At 40.2% G+C, this 21,785-nt stretch overlaps 1 protein-coding gene across 5 annotated transcripts in view; it reads right to left on the bottom strand.

The window, feature by feature from the left end:
* Positions 1-213: 213 nt before the first annotated feature.
* LOC149319015 (negative elongation factor A-like) overlaps positions 214-21,785 on the bottom strand; it is a 49,373-nt gene continuing 27,801 nt past the window's right edge. For 2 of the 5 annotated variants that reach the window (XM_089510933.1, XM_089510930.1), the window contains 5 exons: positions 20,801-20,889; positions 17,347-17,458; positions 16,133-16,359; positions 4,278-4,377; positions 214-3,122 (listed from right to left, as the gene is read on the bottom strand). In XM_089510933.1, coding sequence (XP_089367059.1) covers positions 2,938-3,122; positions 4,278-4,377; positions 16,133-16,359; positions 17,347-17,458; positions 20,801-20,889 — 713 coding nt within the window. In that variant the 3' untranslated portion in view covers positions 214-2,937. The other 3 variants (XR_016280118.1, XM_089510931.1, XM_089510929.1) reach the window with 3 other exon arrangements.

Here is a 21,785-nt window from a genome sequence, read left to right as displayed (position 1 = left end):
GGCTGACATCTCAATGAAATCACACTGTTCAGTTTTTATCTGTATGCTGTGTATCTTCTCCCCCTTCAGAAAAACTTTCATCTCCTTCTCAAAGGAATAACATATCTAGAAAGTATTTTCCTCATCTTAAGTTGTGCGCCAACACAAAGTGGGAAAGATATGTAAAAACAAGTTATCAGGATCGATCCCCAGACATGCATTCCTCTGCCAAAATTTCCAAAATATAGTAATATTTATTTATTCCTCTTTCTAACACAAAATGCACTTTACAACTCTGAATAACCATTGTGTTCCAACAAAGATGGAGGTTTCATATTTACAGAACAGGTTATCACTACCTTAATTTGTGAGCTTTAGCAAATGTAGTTTTAGTTCTAGCTTTGTCTTTTTTTCTTTTTCTTTATTGTATTTTCTTTATTTTTCGGTCTTCCTTTTAATGTCAGGCACACAACTTATGCTGGCTAAGAGGTACCCAACAGAAGGGGAAATACAAATCTTCCAGTAAGTCAAGATGTCCAACACTGACTACCTTGTGCATGTATCATAAGGATTTTATCATGCCGAACACAATATGTGATTTACATTGTTAATCCAAGTCTGCACTAGTGAGCACATCTAGTGTGAACTCATCTCTACTAATGTGCAGAAAAAGTGGTATGTTTCACTTGACACACATAAGCTTGTCAAGTGAATTTTAAAATATGCACGGCAAAATATTCACAAAAGCACGCCTTTTCACCTCTTCTGGGACTGTCACTTTCTGTATTTAAGGACAGTGACATGCAAGAATTTGGATCCATTGGCTTACACCATTTTAATCTTTACAGTCATTCTAGGAAACACGAAGCTCTACACTGATTTTTGCAAACAAAAAATCCAGCTGAAGAATTGCCATTACAGTTAATATGGCTCTGGATCAGAAAAGGCCAAAACAACGGCTAAGTATGCCATAAATTATTTTAACAATTTTAACAATCAAATGTCACATTAACAACCATCTGTAGTAAACATTTGGCCTTGCCACCAACTGGGATGCTAGAAAACTAGTATAGAGTCTGTATCTTGTGTACAACTTCCAGTGACAAATATATAGAAAAGTATGCCTTCTTAAAAGAGTCTGTATCAGAAACAAAAGTTATAGTCAGTTGATACCTTGCCTTCAAGCAGCCACTTTGGTGAACATATTATTCCAGAAGAATTAGGAATATTCTAACTCTTAGAATATAGCTTGGTTACATCAGAATAAAATGTAAAATAAGGCTTTTGCTATCTTCTTAGGTTAAAATTCTTTCTGGTCAGGTACAGTTTGAAGAAGCTAAAAAGCCAATTTCAGTCACGAACAGAGTAGACACATTAAAATCAACAGGCTTCAAATTTCAAAGGGTCTATTCTAAGTGGGACTAAAATAAAATTTAGCACTGAAACTCCATGTATCAAGCAAGTTTAAACTGATCTACCGCCTCAACATACTTGACCTAGAGCTTATGCTAATGTCTTTTTACCACCTAAAGCATAAAGCCCCTTTGTATGCATCCCATTCTGCTACGGTGATAGCTGTAATCACAGGAATAACAGAAGGAAATGTAGTTGTTTCTTCTTTTGTTGTGGTGCATGAAGTCTTCAGTTCTCAAATGTGAAGCAGTAACAACTTGGTATGCACATTTCAGGAGGACAGCAATTAGAACATGGCACTGACGGCAACTTTCTCAGCAATCCCACTGAGAAAAGATTTCTGCAACAGTGCTGCTCCTAGCAGGGCTCTCTAGTCTCAGGAAGCTTCAGATAAGGTTATTCCTGATTATATTTTGCATCCCAGGGATGACAAGTCCTGAGAATGAATATACTTAAAATATTCTGAAAAGTACCATTCTCTGTGAAGTCCCTCCCACAGAACCAGTAGAGGTGACTAAACAGACCCTAGAAAAACTAGAGGTAAAAACAACCTGTTGCCATGTGACTGTCCTAAACACATTCCAGCAAAGACACAGGTATGACAGGTTAAGAAAATGTCACATTATGAAGTCTACAAACATTAAGGTGGAACAGCAAAAAGTGCTTCACCTTCTTGCAACTAGGTATGTTACCCTGAGATAGCAGCTTTAAAGAGACTGGAACTGATCTATTTAAAGAGCATTTTGTAGTACAGCAATCCAAGTAAGTCAATCATACATTTTTGTCACTGAAGAGGCAGCAAAATGAGGTCAACATCAGTCTCACCCAGGTTGAAATTTTATCTTTTGGTCTCAGGGCTTTCTTTCTTATTTATTTATTTATTGAAAGATGTAAAAATGTAACCCATTTACATAAGAAATGCACAAATGTTACGGTACAAACACTAGGGTACTAGGATGGGCTACAGCTTTCCGCTAGGTGGTGAAGAATGCAAATTTGCCATTATGCAACCTTACAAAAAGCATCCTTAATTGTTTAATGTATGCACATCCAAGGAATACTCTTCATGCTTTTACAATACTTGGTAAAAACCATGACAGTGGAAGCCATTCCACATGGCATAAATCATTAACATTCTGCTACAGAAGAGAAAGAGACACTGCAAGTACAGCAGGGCCTACTGTTAACACAGAATCTAAACATTCAGTCACCACTGTTGTGAAATTTGCTCTTCTGGAAGGTTTTTGCTCAATATTCTCACCTGAGAAAATAGAATATAATCCCCTTTCTCTTAAAGGCAGAGGTGTTTCAGCTCTGATCCTTCAATTCTTGTGAATCACTGTATAGTCCCCCTAAACTTTTAATAAAAATAAAAGCATTCCTATTTTGTCCTTTCCTACTGCTTCAGTCAATCACAGCTAGGATGCTGGGTGATTATAATGAGGCCTGCACAGGAATGTTTTTCAGCCTAGTTGACACAAAGTACAAGCTGGCTTATCCTATGGTCCATTTGGTCTACAACTTTTTTTTTTGTTACCGAACTTTTTAAGAAACATTTGTTATTGGTTTGTATTTCTTTAGTCTGGTCCACTGGCCAGTAGCATAATTCATTTCAAAGACCGTATCAACTAACATGGTGGTGCTTCCTGTTCCATCTGCCTTTGGCAGCACTTCTGTATGCTCACTTAGTTTGATCTGGATTATGTCACCCTGCTCTTGACAAGGGTTTTCTGTGGAGACAAAAAATATACATTTAAAGATCAGAAGAATTTAACAAACCTAGAGAAAGAGGCTAAGCAGAAAACTACACTTTCCCTGGTAGTGCATTATGCGTTTCCTCTTATATTTTCCATTCTATGTGATCAAACCTAACGTCAACTCTGTTGACAATTTTACTCCAAGGCTAGGCAATCTATAGTCATCAGCATGATATGTTACGGTTGGCCTAATTTCAAAAGTCTCCTGATATGGATCAGGCCACCATAAGAACGATCTGTTCTTCCCACCTCCCCCATAGTTGACTAAGTGGGGAGAAAGAGAAAAGAGGGGGCCTGCTTACTTTTAATTTTGGTCCTGCTCACTGCTAGCACAAATTCCCCTCCCATCAGGGAATGTGGTGCTTGACAAAGAAAAAGATTGCCCAGTCTTGATCTAGTTCAGTGAAAGTACATCCTGTTCAAGAAAGTACATCCTAGCATTTAGCTATCCAAATTCTGTCTGAAAACCTCCATGGAGGAACAATCCCATATCCTCTATATATAAACTGATTTGCTTAATTATTATTAAAGTTAAGAAATTTCCTCTAGTATTCAACTGAATTCTACCCTCCTACACCTTAAGAACATAGGTCTAGTCCTGCCCTCTCATCAGACAGCAATGAAAAAACAAAACAAAACTATGTTCTTTGTAACAGCTCCAAAAAGAGAAAGTGCTGAAAATGACCATGGACACCTAGGCCTGTTACAGACTGCCAAAATAAAGCTGCTTCGAGTCTCTTTGGAGGTATGCTGTTTAAATGATGCATGCATCCTAAGAATCCGGAAGCTGCACCAAAGCTGCACTCCAGTGCTTAGGAATGGAGTGTGGCTTTGGCGTGACCTCCGGACTCTTAGGACCAATGCATCATTTAAATAGCATACCTCCAAAGAGACCCGAAGCAGCTTTATTTTGGCAGTCTGTAACAGGCCCTAGTCTCTCCAATACGTGGGTCCTACTACCATCATCTAAGGTGACTATATCATGATGCCTCTGAGACAATGAAGCCACTCTTCCTGACCTTTGTATAAGACTGATTTATCTTGTTTTCAGCTGAAGTTCTTACTCTTGTCAGACAAGCCATCAATTTCTAAGCACATTATTAACATATGCTTTAATTTGATACATGCCTCTGGATCCTGCCATGAATCCAAGAATAAGGGCCTTCTCTGGTCTTGTCACTTTGTTTGCTGTCCTGAACATTTCTTGTGCTGCATTCATTTGTTCCCTCTACAAAAGATATTCCAGAAGTTTATATTTCAGAGGAAACAACAACTTGATACAATAACATTGCCATTCTTACCTTTTCTACTTTCCTTTCTTGTATTTATTTATTTATTTTTGCTTTACAACTGAAAAACAGCAGTGACAAAAGCACTCTAGCTAGGGCTTCAAAGCTAACCCAGTTTATATGAAATGAAGAATTAACTGTGCAGTTGTATTGCACTAGTTTGTAGCTGAACTTTATTATAGTTATGTGTATGTGTATACACACACACACACAAATATGTAGCAACAAACCCTCCTTGTATTTTTTTGCTGATATATAAATTAGAGATTATTATTTTATTTTTTTAAAAATATATAAATATAACTAATATAAAACAAGACACATTAGTCTCTTTTTTTAATTTTAATTTTATTATTAAAGAAAGACATTACATACATAAACCACACACAGGATATCACAGTAATACATTAAAAAAACACATTAAGAAAGGAAAGAACGAAAGAGAAGAAAAAAAAACCACATGAAACAAACAACAAGCAAAAATATCAAAACAATACCATGAATGAAGGTATTTTCTTCATAAATGGGTTCGGCAGTCTGTAATATTTACATTATCAATACATACATTTTTGTCTAGTGTGAAAATCTTATTATGTTAAATAACTATGTCTAATAGAGAAGAATTTAATTATACCCACAGTCTAGCAAATAAATATAACTTATTTTCTTATCTGTTATATCCTTTTCTTCCACTTTAACACTTAAAGTTTTTAATTTTTCTATCCATTTCCACGGATTTTATCATGGGCATCCAGCATTTTTTCCGGCTATTCCAATCTTTTTTCCTAATCAGACAGGTGAGTTTGTCCATTTCCATGTAAGTTAACAGTTTCATCCACCAGTCGTCCCAAGTCACCTGCTTCTTCCCTTTCCATTGTGATGCAAAAACTATCCGAGCAGCCACTATCATATAAAACAAAAGTACACCGAACTTATCCTCCAGCTTAGAGTCAGAAATCATATTCAACAAATAACATTTTGCCTCAAACTTGAATTGACAACCTAGAACTATCTGAATTTTTTCATGAATTTGAGTCCGATATTTTTTAGCGTATTCACAACTCCACCACATATGCAAAAAAAGATCCTATAAACTTTCCACATTTCCAACATAGAGGGCTACTATTTTTATGCATCTTTGCGATTTTTGCTGGCGTTAAATACCATTGGTTTTGCATTTTATAATAATTTTCTTTAAGTTCCACACAAATAGAGTGTTTTAGCCTAATTTTCCATGTTTTTCCCCACTGTTCTAAGAGCAGGGGCTCTTTTAAATCCTGCGCCCATTTGACCATAGGTGGTTTTATGGTCTCCTCATACATTTCATGTTTTGTTAAGTATTTATAGAACAGGGAAATTTTTTTGGGATTAGAAGAAAAAATAATTTTATCGAAATCTTGAGTTACCAAGTCAATCCCCATTGACCTATTGTCATATGTATATCTTTCCTTGATTTGACGATAAGCGAACCAGTTTATAGCAATCCCTTCTGTTGCCATTTCTTCTTGTGATTTTAATCTAAACTTATCTGTACTCCTCTCAATCTTAATCAACTCCTTATAGGTTAGCCATTTTACAACATGGGTGGTGGTACTTCTGTGAAAAGCTTCCATTATAGATGTCCAAAAGGGCAGGTTTTTTTAAAGATCTGATTCTTATATTTTAACCAAGCCTTAATTAATGGTTTTCTTATACAATGATTTAAGAATGCTTTATCTTCTTTGATTTTATCGTACCAGAGATAAGCATGTATCCCATATGTCAGATCCACACTTTCCAAATTCAGCAGTTCAGTATTTACAAGTTTAAACCATTCTAGTAGCCACTCGAAACAACATGAATAAAAATAAATTTTTAAACTCGGCAAACCCATTCCTCCTCTGTTCACGTCATCCTGCATATTCCTAAATCTCACACGTGGCTTTTTTCCATTCCAGATAAATCTGCTAATTTCCCTGTCCCATTGTGCAAACGGTTTTTCGTTTAAAATGATAGGAATGGTCTGAAATAAAAACATAAGCTTTGGGAGCAGGTTCATCTTTACTGTGGCAATTTTCCCGAGCCAGGATGTATTTAATTTTTTCCATCTAACTATGTCATTCTTTATATTTTGCCAAAGTTTTTCATAATTATTTTTATAAAGATCCACATTCTTCGTGGTTAGCCAGATTCCTAAATATTTTACTTTAGTCTTTATTTTATACTTTGATCTAACTTCTAGATTGTCTCGCTCTACCTTATTTAAATTCATCACCAGCATTGCCGTCTTTTCCTTATTGACCGTCAGACCGGAGACATGTCCAAACTGGTCTAAAACTTTATTCACATCATTTATCTGCTCGGTTGGATTTGCCAAAGTCAGGACCAAATCATCAGCATAAGCTTTAAGCTTAGCTTCTTTCCCTTTAATTCTAATTCCCTCTATGTTTTTGTTGCCCCTTATAGAGTCTGTAAGTACCTCTAAAACTAATATAAATAAAAGAGGGGACAGGGGACACCCCTGCCTAGTGCCTTTGAAAATTCTTATTTTTTTCGATTTTTCTCCGTTGATTATCAAACTCGTTTGCTGTTTTTTATAGATTTGCTCAATCCAACCACAAAAACTTTGGCCAAGTCCCATCTTTTTTATAGTTTCTTTCAAAAAAGACCAGTTTACTCGGTCAAAGGCCTTTTCAAAATCTAAGAATGCTAAAGCTAATTTCTTATCTTTTCTTTTCCCATGGTATTCAATAATATTTAACAAGTGTCTTATATTATCTTTCATTCTTCTTCCTGGTAAAAACCCTCTTTGATCTTCACTAATCCATGTCTTAAGTATTTTTTTCAGTCTGGTTGCCAATATTTGTGCAAAAATTTTGTAGTCTGTATTAAGCAACGCTATCGGTCGATAATTTTTGGGATCTAAATTGTCTTTTTCCTCTTTAGGAATTAAAGTTGTATTAGAGTCTGACCAGGAATAGGAACATTGGGTACTTACCGTGACACGTTCATTTCCTGCAGAGAAGGGTCCTGGCATCCTGTAATCTGGGTTTAGCTCCTCCTATTTGCTCCTGTAGGCAGGGACAATAAACAAAAGACTGGCCCCTATATAGGGAGGAGCTAGCCCCCCTGAGCCTCAGTCAATAACAAGCCAAGCGACTAGTAAGGTAATCAAGGAACTGAACTTTAGTAACATCAGCTAAGGATTAACTAGAACACCTTAGAAAAAACTAGTCCAAGAACAAACAAGAACTCAGAAAAACCAATCCAGCAACAAGAAGAACAAGGCAGGTCCACCAACAGGCAGGCAGGGTCGGAGGCCGCAGGCAGCACCCGGGTGGGCAGGATGCCAGGACCCTTCTCTGCAGGAAATGAACGTGTCGTGGTAAGTACCCAACGTTCCTTTTCCCAGCAGAGAGGGTCCTGTCCTCCTGTAATCTGGGATTTACAAAAGCCCTCTCGAACTGGGAAGGAGGTGCTGCTAGGAGACTGTGGCCCCCGACACAATCTGTTGGAGGAACCTCCTTTCAAATGACGCCTCTGCGGACTGAGACACGTCCAGTTTGTAATGTCTTATGAAGGTCAAAGGCGACTTCCATGTGGCCACCCTGCAAATATCTGACAGGGAGGCGCTAGTGGTCAAGGTCGCAGAGGTAGATGCACTCCTGGTTGAGTGCACCATCAACCCCTTGGGTGGAGTGAGATCAAGAGTTCAGTAGCTCTTTTGAATACAAGACCTGATTCACCTACTCAGTCGAGACTGGTACCTTGCACCCCAAAGAGCCCAGGCGAAAGGAAAAGAACATCTCAGATGACCTTAAGGTTGAAGTCCTCTTGATGTAGGGCTCTGCACACATCCAATGTGTGCCAGGTCTTTTCCAAGTCCTTCTTAGGATCGGGGCAGAATGAAGGCAGGAGAATGTCCTGTGACACCTGAAAGGCTGAGTTGACCCTAGGCACGAAGGTAGGGTCTGGACGAAGGCACACTGAAACAGGCCTAAAAATACACAAGTCTTTACGTACCGACAGGGCCCCAGCTCTGACACCCATCTGGCGGAGGGAATGGCCGTGAGGAAGATGACCTTGAGGGAGGTGTTTGAGGAAGGCCTCCCAAAGGGACTTGATCGGTCCAACCGCCAGAGCCTTTAAGACCGTGGTCACATCCCAAGATGGAAAACGATGTCTGGTGGGCAGGCCCTGTTGGAAAACTCCCCTCAACAGCCTCTTAATGTGAGGATGGCTGCCATTCTAGCTGTTCTCGTATGGTGCAGAAACGACGTGATGGCAGACACCTGCCTTATAACCATGTTGGGTCAAGTCCCTTCTTAATGTCATCTTGGATGGACTATAGCAGGTCAGCCACTGAAAACCTGAAGCAGTTGATGAGAACTTGCCTAAGCAGTGGATTATGTGATCAATCAGAATAGAACCTGATCTAATCTGGACCTATGGCAGCTTCCAGCCTATCACTGATCACCTTGTCAACTGGTTATAGCAATGAAGGTGATATTAAGGTGATTTCATTTGCAGTAATTAAGACTTACCACTCTGAAAGAGGAATGTTAATGTCTGACCTCCAATTAAAATTTCAAAACAATGTGCAGTTCTTTACTGGAACATCTGTGAACCTGTGTAAAATAAGACTAATCCCATGGTTAGGCAAAGAAGACACTGGATTAACCTTTATCTCACAGACATTGGTGAGTCCATGTAGAAGCATAGATGCGCTCTGTGTTAACAGGGCATGTGGTCAGAATTAAGTCTGATTTCTTTGAGGATGAACTTGTCTAGAGACTTCAAAAATCACCCCAACTCCATGTAGCAGACTATCATCAACCTGTATGAAGGCTGAGGGGTCTCCTGGCTAAATGAACTGCTGATTAAGGAGTCATGAAATGGGAACAGGGGCTTGGCCAGGATAGCCCTCTGGTATCTAATTTTGAGGAGATAATTTTCTCCACAAAAGGGATCTGTCAAAGGAACACAAACATAAATTTAAAATAGTATAGTGGGCCCTCGATATGTACTGGAGTTGAATTTAGGACTTTGCATGGATACCAGATCCATGGAAGTTGAAGTCACAGAAAATATAATGGTATAGTAAAAATGGAGTCTCCTGTATAAAATAGTAAAATCACAATTTGTTTTTGGAATGAATATATACACACACACACACACACACACACACACACACACAAGCTGTGCTAGCAGAAAAACAAGACACAGGCACTAGGAAGTCCGTTTTCCTAGCCTCAGAAGGCAGTGGACAATGGTGTTGTTTGGGCCAGACCTTGGCATGAAAACCCAGATTAGACACCCCCCCCACACAGCAGCTAACCTATAACAATAAAATCATAGAATCATGGGAGTTGGATGAGACCATAAGGGCCATCAAGTCCAACCCCCTGCCATGCAGGAAATCACAATCAAAGCATGCCCAACAATATGAAAAGGAATCTTGTAGCACCCTGAGACCAATAAAAGAAAGAGATTGGCAGCATGAACCTTCATGGCCTTGAGCCCAACTCATCATATGCATACCTTGTTACAATGGGCCTTCCAAACCAGGCAGCAGCTGAATGGCAAGCCCATCAGCAGGCATTCTTATTTAAAATGTAAACTATCTAGCCAAGGTAAGAGGTAATTGTGATTTTTGTGGCAGACTCTTCAGGGCTGTGCAGGATGTCTGAATGGGATTTGAAGCAAACCCTTAGCAGAAAAACCTGATTATATTGTTTTAAAACACTCCTGGAGGAAGGGGAGATTCTCTCCCCATGGAGAGGAGTCTGTTTGTCTGTTTGGTTTTTATATAATTTTTCTTAACCCCCTGTATTAGTGAGAACCATTTCATGGAAGAAACTGTATGTTTTGGTTTCTTCCCTTTAGCAGACATCTCTCCAAGAAAGAAGGGAAGGCAAGAGGAGCCACCTCTCCTGAGGCTAGCTGACTGAGGTTCCCTGTGTTTTATAACAGGAACATAACCCTTTTGCCAATAAAGTGGAACTTACTTGGTCACCTTAATCAAATATATCTATCATCTAATATGAGATGTTTTTACCAAAGATCCTCAATGTATGTAAGCATTAGAGGTCTGCTGAGTGACCAGAGGCCTTGTCCTTGCTTGTTACCCTGTTTATTAGCATTTAAATGAATCTGTATTGTTAAAGCTTATGCTCTTAATGAGAAGTGCTATGGCTGAATAACAGTTTGCACAAAGGAGGTAGAACCATGTGCTCATCTTATGTCTTAGGCTGTTCCAGCTAAGGCAAAAAGGCTGTGGCCCTAATGGAGACAGAGATGGATGCCCATGAGGAAGGAAGAAAAATCATCATGTTGGCTTATGGCTAGCCCCTTCCCTTGTTGAATTAGTTTCCCGGCATCTTCTCTGGCCTGGAAAAAGGAGAGTGGGTGAGCAGAAACAGCACAACCCAAACTTCATGGGCTAACAGTAATAAAATGAACACCAGAAAAAGTTAACCAGTATCTCTTGTAAATCGGACCCTAGACCTGTTGCTATGGGGGGGGGGGGGGTCTCCCCTCCTTTATTTGCTCCATCAAGGGAGGCTGCCTGGGCAGTAGCTTCTTCCAGGCACTGAGGAAACTGCTCCTGGGTTAGCAGTGACTGAAGACCATTGCTAATCATGGGTAGATAGCTGTATATGGCCTGTAGTGTAGCCCTGATATTCACAGGGCATTTTGTTTTATTTATGTTTAAAACAGCCCCAACTTCAAGCTGGGGTTTAGAAGCTTAGCCCTTTTAATCTCAGACAGGCTTTATAGTAACCTGGCTGCATTATAGAAGATGGCTTGGTCCTCAGCTCCCTTCCAACTTGCATAAGTAGCTGGGAAGGGCAGAGGGGCTGCTGTGGGACATGGCTCTACATTTACCTGAGGCATGTCTGCGTGCTGACAAGGATAATCTCTGATGGAAAGGAGAGGCCCGCTGCCATAGATTGGGGCAGCCAAACACAATTGGGAGTGAAGGGAACTCTCCACCCATGATATCCACAAGTGGCTTCCCCCTTTTTATTGTTGTAATTCTTGGGAAGGGAACACAGGAGGATTTGTATCCATGTGCTCTCTCATAGAATTCTTGGGTTGGAAGAGACCCCAAGGGCCATCCAGTCCAACCCCATTCTGCCCTGCAGGAACTCTCAATCAAAGCAACCCGATAGATGGCCCTCCAACCCCTGTTTAGAAGTGGGTGGCAGAGGCCATGCTCTCTCTGGGGAGGACATGAAGCCATTTTGTGCTTTTTTGTGGGATGCTCTGTGGCAGCCAAAAAGGACCATTTTAGAGTTGGAAGCTTCAGTTCCTGCTGGGCCAAGTCCAGCTTCCTTTACAGCCATGCGGCTGTACCACATAGAGGAGGAGTCCTCTGCCTCCTTATAGACCATCTCATTATAAGAATTCAAAAGGAAAGTGCAGGAGCCCTGGCAACACCACCATGTGTTTCCCAGTCTGCAAAAGGATCCCCCACACCTATGGGGTCCTGGGTGCCGTTGGGGCCAGAGATGGGAAGGAAGGGGGAGACCAAGGGTTTATGCCCCCATCTGCCCTCCTGGCAGAGTCCCAAACCTTATGCTAGGCATAGTGCCTGCAATGGCCCTGGCAGAGGCCTCATGGCAATGCCTGCCCCGAGAGAGGGCATTAGATCTGGCAAAGGCTATTTGATGGCTGGAGAGAGAGGGCCCCTGGTACTCACGCTTCTCCTGTGTCTTCTGGCTGGCTTGCCTCTCTGACCTTGGCCCTGTTTCAGGCTGTGCAGAGGTGATGCAGAGAAATCCCTTGCCATGGCTTTTGGCTGGCCTGTCCTCTGAACTCTGGCCGCAAATGGGCTGAGCAGATGCTGAGAAGGGAAGTTTCCATAACTTCTGGCCAGTTTCCTCACTGATCCCTGGCCTTAAACAGGCTGGGCAGAGGTGATGCAAAGAAATCCTTTGCCATGGCTTTTGGCTGGCCTGTCCTCTGAACTCAGGCCCCAATGGGCTGAGCCGAGATGCTGAGAAGGGAAGTTTCCATGACTTCTGGCCAGTTTCCTCACTGATCCCTGGCCTTAAGCAGGCTGGGCAGAGGTGATGTGGAGAAACAGAGATATGGAGGGGATACCCCTCATCATCTGTTCCCACAGTTCCCATGTGATGCAATGCTGTTGCAGAAATCTCCTGTGCTCCCACCATGATAGGGGGCAGCTCTGGAGGAGGGGAAGAGTCATTGGCAAAGCCAAGACCTTTCTCCAATCCTGGGAGCCCTTGCCATATTAAGTCCTTCTTCATGCTCCCAAGGCAGCAAGAAAAACGAAGAAAAGAAAGGGACTGAAATGGCAGTAGTGAAGAAGCTGCAGAGCAACAGCAAACACATCCCAATGGGTCTCTCTCTGAAGCCAGCTCCTTCTGTTGAGCTGGCAGACCCTGAGCTAGGGAAGCCTGAGCTAAGGATGACCCTTAGCCAGTGCTCTTGGGGTCCTCTGCCATAGCCACCACCAAGGAAGGGGGGAAAGGCAGGAGAGAGGAGAAGAAGGGAAGGCCAAGAAAACTCTCAAACCGCTTTCGTAGAAGGAAAAACCTTGCTGGCTCGAAGAGACACATCCTGCTAGGAGCATAGGCAGGAACAAGACTGGGGCTCAGGGGGGCTAGCTCCTCCCTATATAGGGGCCAGTCTTTTGTTTATTGTCCCTGCCTACAGGAGCAAATAGGAGGAGCTAAACCCAGATTACAGGAGGACAGGACCCTCTCTGCTGGGAAACTGGAATTTGGCCTATCAAAATATTATTCAACAACATTTGAAATGGATGAATAAGTTCTTCTACAAAAATTTTATAAAACTCTGCTGGAAATCCATCAGGTCCTGTGGCTTTCCCGCACTTACTTAGTTGTACTGCATCCCTGATTTCTTGGAGTGTTATTTTTCTATTTAAGGCTTCCTTTTGCTCCTCTGAGATTTGAGGTATATTTTTCCCTTTCAAATAGTTTGATATTACTTCCTCTCTAACATGACTTTCCTTAAACAACAATGTACAGTGGAACCTTATTATACGCGAGGGATCCGTTCCGGATCCCTCCGCGTATAAAAAAATCCGCCTATGCTCGAGCCCCATTGTTTCCAATGGGGCTCGTGCACGGCAGCGCGGCGGCGCGCGAGGCGCAACGGGTGCGCGCGCCCATTCAATTGAATGGGATGCGCCGTCCCTTTTGCCCCACGCGTGCCAGCGGCTTTGAGCGCCTATGCTCAAAGCCGCCTATAAAAAGGCAGCGTATGAGGAGGCTCCACTGTATAATAATTAACAAAAATCTGCTTAATCTCATTTTGTTTGCAGTATACATTACCATTAAAATATAACTTTGAGACTTGTTTCTTTTGCATTTGTTTTCTCAGTCTATATGCCAGGAGTTTACCTGGCTTATTTGCGGATTCATAATGTCTTTGTTTAGTATATTTCATTTTCCTGTTTATCTGATCCACCAATAATAAAGAAATCTGATTTTGTATAATCTTTATATCTTTTTCTATCTCTTTATCTTGACCCTTATTTTGTAATTGTTCATTTTTTTGTTTCAGTTGAAACAAACTGCAGTTCTGCCAAATTTTTGTTCTTTTCTTTCTTTCTTTCTTTACCTTTTTTATGAAAAACCCTCTTATAACGGGTTTCATTGCATCCCAAATTATATGTAACTTAACCTCATCGTTTAAATTTTCTTTAAAATAATTGCTTATTTCTCTCTTTGCTTCCGTCATGATTTTTTCATCATTTAACAGGATTTCATTCAGTCTCCAGTCATAGCTTCTATTACCAAAACATAATTCCATAATAATAGGTTTATGATCTGACATGATATTTGGAAGTATATCTACTGATTTAACATTTGGGCAAAGAGATGTTGAAATTAAAAAGAAATCTAACCTAGCCCATGAGTTATGAGGTTTAGAAAAAAAGGTATACTCCCTACCTGAAGGATTTTTTAATCTCCATATATCCGCCACACTACAGAAGTCCACCAAATCGGAAAAAGATTTTGGCAGTTTTCCGTTTCGGTTTAATTGCTTTGTTAGCAAGTCTATCCTGTTGGGGATTAATGACCCCGTTCCAATCTCCTAGAAGGATAATATTATCAAAGGTAATCTCTTTAATTTTTTTCAAAAGGTTCTGGTAGAATTTATCTTTTTTCTCATTTGGTGCATATATACCCAATATTAGGGTATTTTGTCCTTGTATATTTACCATAACACCTACATAATGCCCTTTTTTTGTCATTTAGAATCTCCACCGGTTCTAAACTAACATAAGAGCCTGTTACAGACAGCCAAAATAAAGCTGCTTCGAGTCACAGTGGAGGTATGGTGTTTCAATGATGCATGCGTCCTAAGAGTCCAGAAGCCGCACCAAAGCCACACTCCAGTCTGGAGCATGGCTTTGGTGCGACTTCTGGACTCTTAGGACGCATGCATCATTGAAACACCATACCTCCACTGTGACTCGAAGCAGCTTTATTTTGGCTGTCTGTAACAGGCCTAAGATACATTACAACCCCTTTTTCCTTTTATCTGCTGTCGAAATAAAATGTTTACCTAATTTAGGATTTATCACAAACTGAGTCTCCCCTTCTTTAATATGCGTTTCTTGTAAACATATGACATCCTTTTTTAACCCTTCTAGATAGTGAAAGATTTTTTTTCTCTTTATACATCTATTTATACCTTTGACGTTCCATGAGATAATCTTTAGATTACTATTCATTCAAGCTTGGTATATTTTCTTCTGAATCCCTGTCTTCTTTAGTACTCTTTCCCAGAGAGTTCTCAGTTTCAAGATTTGTATCATTTTTGTTGTCTTTCCTTCCTTCTTCATCTCTCAAAGTTTGGGTTCTTTCCTTTTCTCTCTTTTGAGCTTCTTCTTCTAAATCTGTCTTTTTCTGTCTAGGATTACGCAAGTAATACTCTTTAGTTTTCTGCTCATCTTCTTTATTTTGTTTATTCTGTCTTGCCTGTTCTTTTTTATAATCCTTTGAGATATACTCATACACTTTTTTTGCCTCTACAACTGTTTTTATTTCATATCTTTTTCTTTTATACCAGAGTACGAGTCCTTCTGGTATTAGCCATCTATATGGAGCATTAGTCTCTAATTCATGGAAACAAGAGTGTAACAATAAGAAAGAAGCCCTCAAAACATCTTTATAAAAATACTAAAAATATTTTAATACTCTTCATCCAATTAAATCTTTGTTGCAAGAGGCCATAGCACACCCTTGCATCAAGGCCCTTCAGGTGGAGAAAGGAGGGGTTTGCAAGTACTGTCCACCATGATTGATTTCAAGAGCTCCATCACTCAGACCTTTCTGGAGGTGATTCTGCTGGGCAGATAAAAAGCACAGAGCAAAGTGACTGAAAGCTGTCAACACATGCTAAAATGGAAGGCTTATTTTCAAATGCCCCAATAAGTAAAATTGGTGGGTTGTGTTCAGTATGGTATATCGAAGTTGTGGAACTCTAACAGAGACTAAGTATTACCGTGAGAGTGTGGATGTATTTGTAATAGACCTAAAGAATGGAAACAATCTCAGTGAGCTACAAGAGTATGTCCAGGAATTTAGTTGTCTTATTTAGTAATCCTCAGTTCCTACTATTTAAAAAGCCAAGCTAACAAATGCTATTTCTCAAATAAGATATTTAGATTCAAACTAATTATGTACATAAGTGTGATAAAATCTCTCTTACTGTTAAGGAGAGGCCTTTCTTGAGTGGTGCCTGCTGAGTGGCACCCTGTGGTGCCTGTGTAGCTGGTGTGGTGGCCGGTGGAGTCACAGGGGAGGTAGGTGTTGCTGCAGTTACATTTGTATTACTGTTGTACATGGGTGTTCTTTGCTTAAACTGAGTTGGCACTGCAGTGGTGGGTGATGTAGTAGGCTCCTCTTTAGCTTGCAAAGGTTCTCGAACAGATCCAGCTATTGGGAACAAAATAATGTAATTAAGTACAGGTCATAATTGGATAACGATGCTCACCTTGATAGACTGACAGAACTAACAGAACTGTGCCATCTTGGCAAAGACAAAGATACTAAAATGGAATCAGGTATCCAGCCAGTTGAATTAAGCCTAAAATTTGATGGATTCTTCCTTTTCTTAAGAGATTTCAAATGGAGCCTGCTTGGATTCAAGTGGGGCCGAAGGCCTTGTGTTTCTGAAGTTCACAGTACCAAAGCTGTTTAATGAGAGGAAGGAGTCTTATCAGTACCAGCACAATCAATTGGTATGTCAGAAAACAGAGCTGATTGCACTAAAGCACATGAGACAAAGCCCTTAGAGGCCTTAGAGGCTGTGAAAAGTGGCCTATTTTGGGGGGCAAGGTCAGTAGCTTTGACAGCTGACACATAAAGAACTGTTTTCAGATGCAAAGTCCTGTTCCAACAGGTGTGAAAAGGAAAAGGCTCTACAGTGGGAGCACTTATCCACAACATGGGCCTCTCCCAAGCAATGGAGGCACTTAGAATGGCCATCTGTCTCAGGTATTTTCCTACCGTAGAAGACATACTGCTTGAATAATGCTGTAGATGCTATGAACCAGGAGAAAAATAGAGAAGATGTCAAACAAAAGATGCTAACACAGTAAAGTTGCCGATGATGTAACTGTGATGGTGGACAAAAGAGCACTGATGCGAGACTGAGTAGGAAATGTACTGAGCACTGTAGCTATGGTATTGGGGGGTGGGGAGTGGGCCTTCAACTGAAGAGATCCAGCTCTAGAAGTTTCCAAAAATGGTCTGCGCAGGCACAGAGATTCCCGTATGTATGAGTCACAGAAACCACAAAGAAAAACCTAAGTTTAAAACAGATTAATAGCACTGTGCTATTTCATTTTATTTTTGAAAAACTGATTATTATGTGACAAACAAGTGCAAAAAATAAATTGAAGAGAAAAGCATGTTACTTACTGGGCTGTGTTTCAGAACTTGGAGCATAAGAAGAGGATGGTGCAACACTGGGTGCTGCAGGCAAATAACTTGTAGAAGCCAGGGCAGGGTCATTATTCAATGAGGCAAGTTTCTGTAAAGCACAAAATACAAACTCAATATTTTTCAAGCAGAATATCTTTAGTTTAGACAGAGGCGAGCAAAGTGTACCCTCACACCACACTTTATATTGAGAAGCCCCCAATCCCACCCCATGTCTGCTGTTTTAGGTTGTCTGACACTTGTTGGGATATGGACCTGGATTGGAAAGCAGATCTCTTCATTATTCTTCATGTCAATTTTTTTCAGCTCCTACTCTTGAATGTCAACTGCATAAAACTTATGTAAGAAGCTAGACCTCTTCACTCATTACCTGCAAGGGTCTGAAATAAACTGTCAGGACCACATGGCTGTACTGCCATTAGGGACAACAGGACTTGAGCATCTGTGGATTTTGCTATCCGCAGGGGTGGGGGTGGGTTGCAGAACTTAGTATGTAACAATTCCCCACCACCTCACAATTCTGTCCTTTCTTTTTGACCCAACACCCCTGTGGGTTTTTAAAAGTCAGTAGCGTGGATGGATGTTAAATCACAGGCCAAGTGTATAGTTAAACAAGAATAAAAGTTTATTTTAACACAGAATAGGTAAAGGTAACTTTGACATGAAGTTGTTACTATGTCTTCTTTGTTGCATATATACAAGTCTGGTTTTAACTTTCCAATAATAACTCAGCCGCACAGGCTATACTATCACTCAAGAAATTATGTAACCCAAACCCCTTTTTCTGAGATTGGCTACACTGAGTCTCTCCTCTCTAGACTCTCCAGAACTAATACTGTCCCTCTCTGGACCTAACACTAAGTATCTCCCCCACTGAACTCCAGCTTCATCCCTCAGGATTCCAAACCCTAACTGACACAGGCAACTGCCAAGCGGAACGTTTAAACTCCTCAGCCAGCACCTGATTGGCTAGTAGATCTCTGGCTTCTGATTGGCTGGTTTGTAAGTCAGTTCGTCACACTTAGTATTAGAAGATGGGTGGCAGTGGAATAACATCAATAACATGAATTTTAGAAACAGACTTTCCCTCTAACCATGTTGCAAACTATACAGTCTCAGATTATGTGTAGCTATAACAACATTGTCCATGACACTTGAGGGTGGCACCATGCTAAATATCAGCAGAAGTATCCATGGTTTTGTTGCAAGGATAAGGGAAAAGGATTAGAGTATGATAAAGAACTTTTCAAAGAGGACAGTATGCTTGCTGACCCATCTTGGACAATCCTGGTTTCTGCGCTGCAAGCCAGTTTATAAGGCATTACGCAGAGGATGAAAGGGTACCTGCACCATAACATACCAAGTCGCCAAGGTGCAAATTCTAAAAAAAAAAATTAGTAGTGGCAAACCATTAAACCTTGGGAGCTTTACCCACCTCCAGGACAGAAAACTAAATATGCCACTACCTTGATAAAAAGGAACTCTGCATTCTACTCTACTGTGAAACAGGTGTTCCACTTTGGTGTCAAGAAACTAGAAAATGCCATAGTAAACATTTCCCATGAAAGAGAAAAAAGCCTTTAGTGCCACTTTATGTTAAGGCACTATGTGCTTAGAGCACACAGTCTCTTCTCTCCAACTAGAAATAAACTATCTCGGTGAAATTGCCCTCCAAAACAGGAGAGAATTAGATGCCATCACTGTGATGTGTGTGTGTGTGCACCATGCTTGGAGAAAAATGTTTCTACGTTAACAGGTCATGAGCTGTGATTAAAGGTGTGATGGACAGGATGGAGTCAGAATAATACGTAAAATACAGGAGAGTGGGAATAATATGTGGGCTATCGAGGTTAATTGCCTAATATGGAATGGATCGCTACACTGTTGAAGTCAGTCATTTCAATAACTGCCATTCTAATTATGCTACGTTTTTGTATCCGGTGCCTTGGGAACTTATTATCAGTAACCTCATCCTGCTGTACTTGTTTTAGATGTAACTATGTTGAAATGATTAGTGCCTCCTTCTGTATAATCCACCTTGCACACTTAGTCCTCTGGGTAGAATCTACTGCGACCTATAAAGACCAGAGAACCTTTTCTGCAACCGCTCCCAGATTATAGAACAGCCTGCCAAAGGAGATCTGTCATATTACCAGCTTGGACAGCTTTAAAAAGGCTGTTAAGACGGATCTCTTCCGGCAGGTCTTTCCTGAATAGCAAAACCAATTCAATCCACCATCTCACTGAGTACTCTTTAGCCCCATTCTCCCATTTCTGATTATTTTAATGTATTATTTTAATGGTTAATGAGTTTAATTGATGTTTTAATTAAACATTAACCCAAACCCCTTTTTGGGAGGGATGGAATAATTGGGATATTGGGTATTGTATGCTTTCTTTTAATTATAAGCCGCCTCAATTGTCTTCTGACAAAGAGGCGAGGTAAAAATGAAGCTTTTATTTATTTATTTATTTGTGCTTTAGAGATGTCTAAAATTAATAGATAAGCCCACAAATATAATAGGTAGTTGGTCAAAAACATTGATATTGGTTATGACCAAAAAAAAAAGGGGGGGGGAATGAGGTAAGAAACTTGTTGAGCTTGATTTCTTTGGAATGTGTTTACTGTGACTATACTGATAAGCCGTTCACTTAGCATACATGCTTTAAGCACACAGTGCTGTAACATATCAGTGAAAACACCAGGCAGGGGGTGAGATATTGAGGCATCTGCTTCACTCTCTGCCTATGCAGCATTTTTAAGCCAATCAGTTCTAAAATAGATAGGATTTTATATGGTTTAAAAGCCTTGTTTGTTTTGCATATGGGTTTGCCATTTTTCTATTGGTGGATGCACCCAACATCCTTTAAATAAAACCTCCTTGTTCTCAAGTTTAATGCCAGTCTCTCTCCGCATGCCAAGAGATCCCAAGACACCACCAAGATGGTATGCAATGAATGATTAAAAACTAAGCTGTTATTTTACACTTGTTTTTCTCCTCTTGGTCCATGACCAACCTTCTAAAGTAAATTCTGGAACTTTCAATAAGAAGCTCTCCCTTGTTGGGACTGGCATTAGGGATGAGGGAAATTAAAAAAAGGAAGGGAGGAGGAGAGAAGATCAAAGAATAAGGCAAAGGCAATGGATGCACTCAGTCCCTAAAGGTTAACTACCTCCCCCACCCCCCACCCCCACATTTTAGAAGGCCAATCGGAAATATGTTGTGCACACATTTTCCTTTCTTTCTCTGAAAAAAAATTAACCTTATTAAAAAAATAATGCAGGAATTTTAGGTTGGGGGAATTTCAGTAGCCCACATTTAACGATAAACCTGATTTTGCAAATTTACAAGAATTGGCAAATTCATGGATGTTTATTATATAAGTGATTATTACAACTTGGCGGACATATAATATTCTTGTCAACTCTTACCTGTGTAGACACAAGCCCAGCAGCATAGTCTGGAGTAGCATTTTCTACTATAGCTTCCTCCTTTGTTTGCTTTTCCACTACTTCCGTATCTATTCAATTAAAAATATAGAAGAATGAAGCAAGAAATAAATGTATTTCATTAAATTTATGCTGAAACTCAGCAACATGCATGTACACATAAATGTTGAACAATTTAATTTTTTCATTTGAGAAATATGAGTACATTATCCTTTCCTTTCTCTCTTTCCACTAATAAAAATAGAGTAGGTTAAAGAGAAAGCTGAATTGTCCATTATCTTTATTCTTTATTCTAATGTAAAAGATGTGGCGCTTGTGCTGTTTTCAGTGACCAGAAGTGGCGAGTCCTGCTTGTGGTCCCCTCCATCCCACTATGTCCTGCTGCTTTTGCAGCAGCAAACCAGGGATGGGAATTTTACCTTCATGAACTGTCTTTGAGTTTCTTGTGCCCGGGGAGCAATTTTCGGTGGTCTCGGTACCTCCGATTTTCACAGATGGTTGGCTGGGCCATTAGCACTGTCACTGAAGGCACACCCATCAAGATGCCATTTCAGCTTGAAGTCTAATTGCCAGTTATCTTTAATGTATTTCATTAATTAAAATATATTCATCAAAAGCATTTGACCGGATTAATTGGAGCTATTTGGAGGAAATATTGAAATGGATGAATCTGGGAACCAAGATTTACAATTGGATATTGGCAAAAGGCTCAATTGATAGTGAACAATGAAAGAACTACTTATTTCAAAATAGAGCGAGGCACAAGGCAAGGCTGCCCCCTATCCCCACTTTTGTTTGTGGTTGCATTCGAAGTTTTGTTAAATTACATCAGATCTAACCCTGACAATTGTGATAGAGGAGGCTGCGCCCTCCCTAATCTTAAATGGTACTATTTTGCATCTGGGTTGTGTTGGTTAGAAAAATGGTTCAAGTTAGAAGATGAAAGATTACTATCCCTAGAAGGTAA

Source organism: Sceloporus occidentalis, unplaced genomic scaffold (genome assembly GCF_023333645.1).
Source record: "Sceloporus occidentalis isolate IW3139 unplaced genomic scaffold, rSceOcc1.0.p SCAF_2, whole genome shotgun sequence".
Taxonomy (NCBI): Eukaryota; Metazoa; Chordata; class Lepidosauria; order Squamata; family Phrynosomatidae; genus Sceloporus; species Sceloporus occidentalis.
This window is presented reverse-complemented; position numbering and strand designations above follow the sequence as displayed.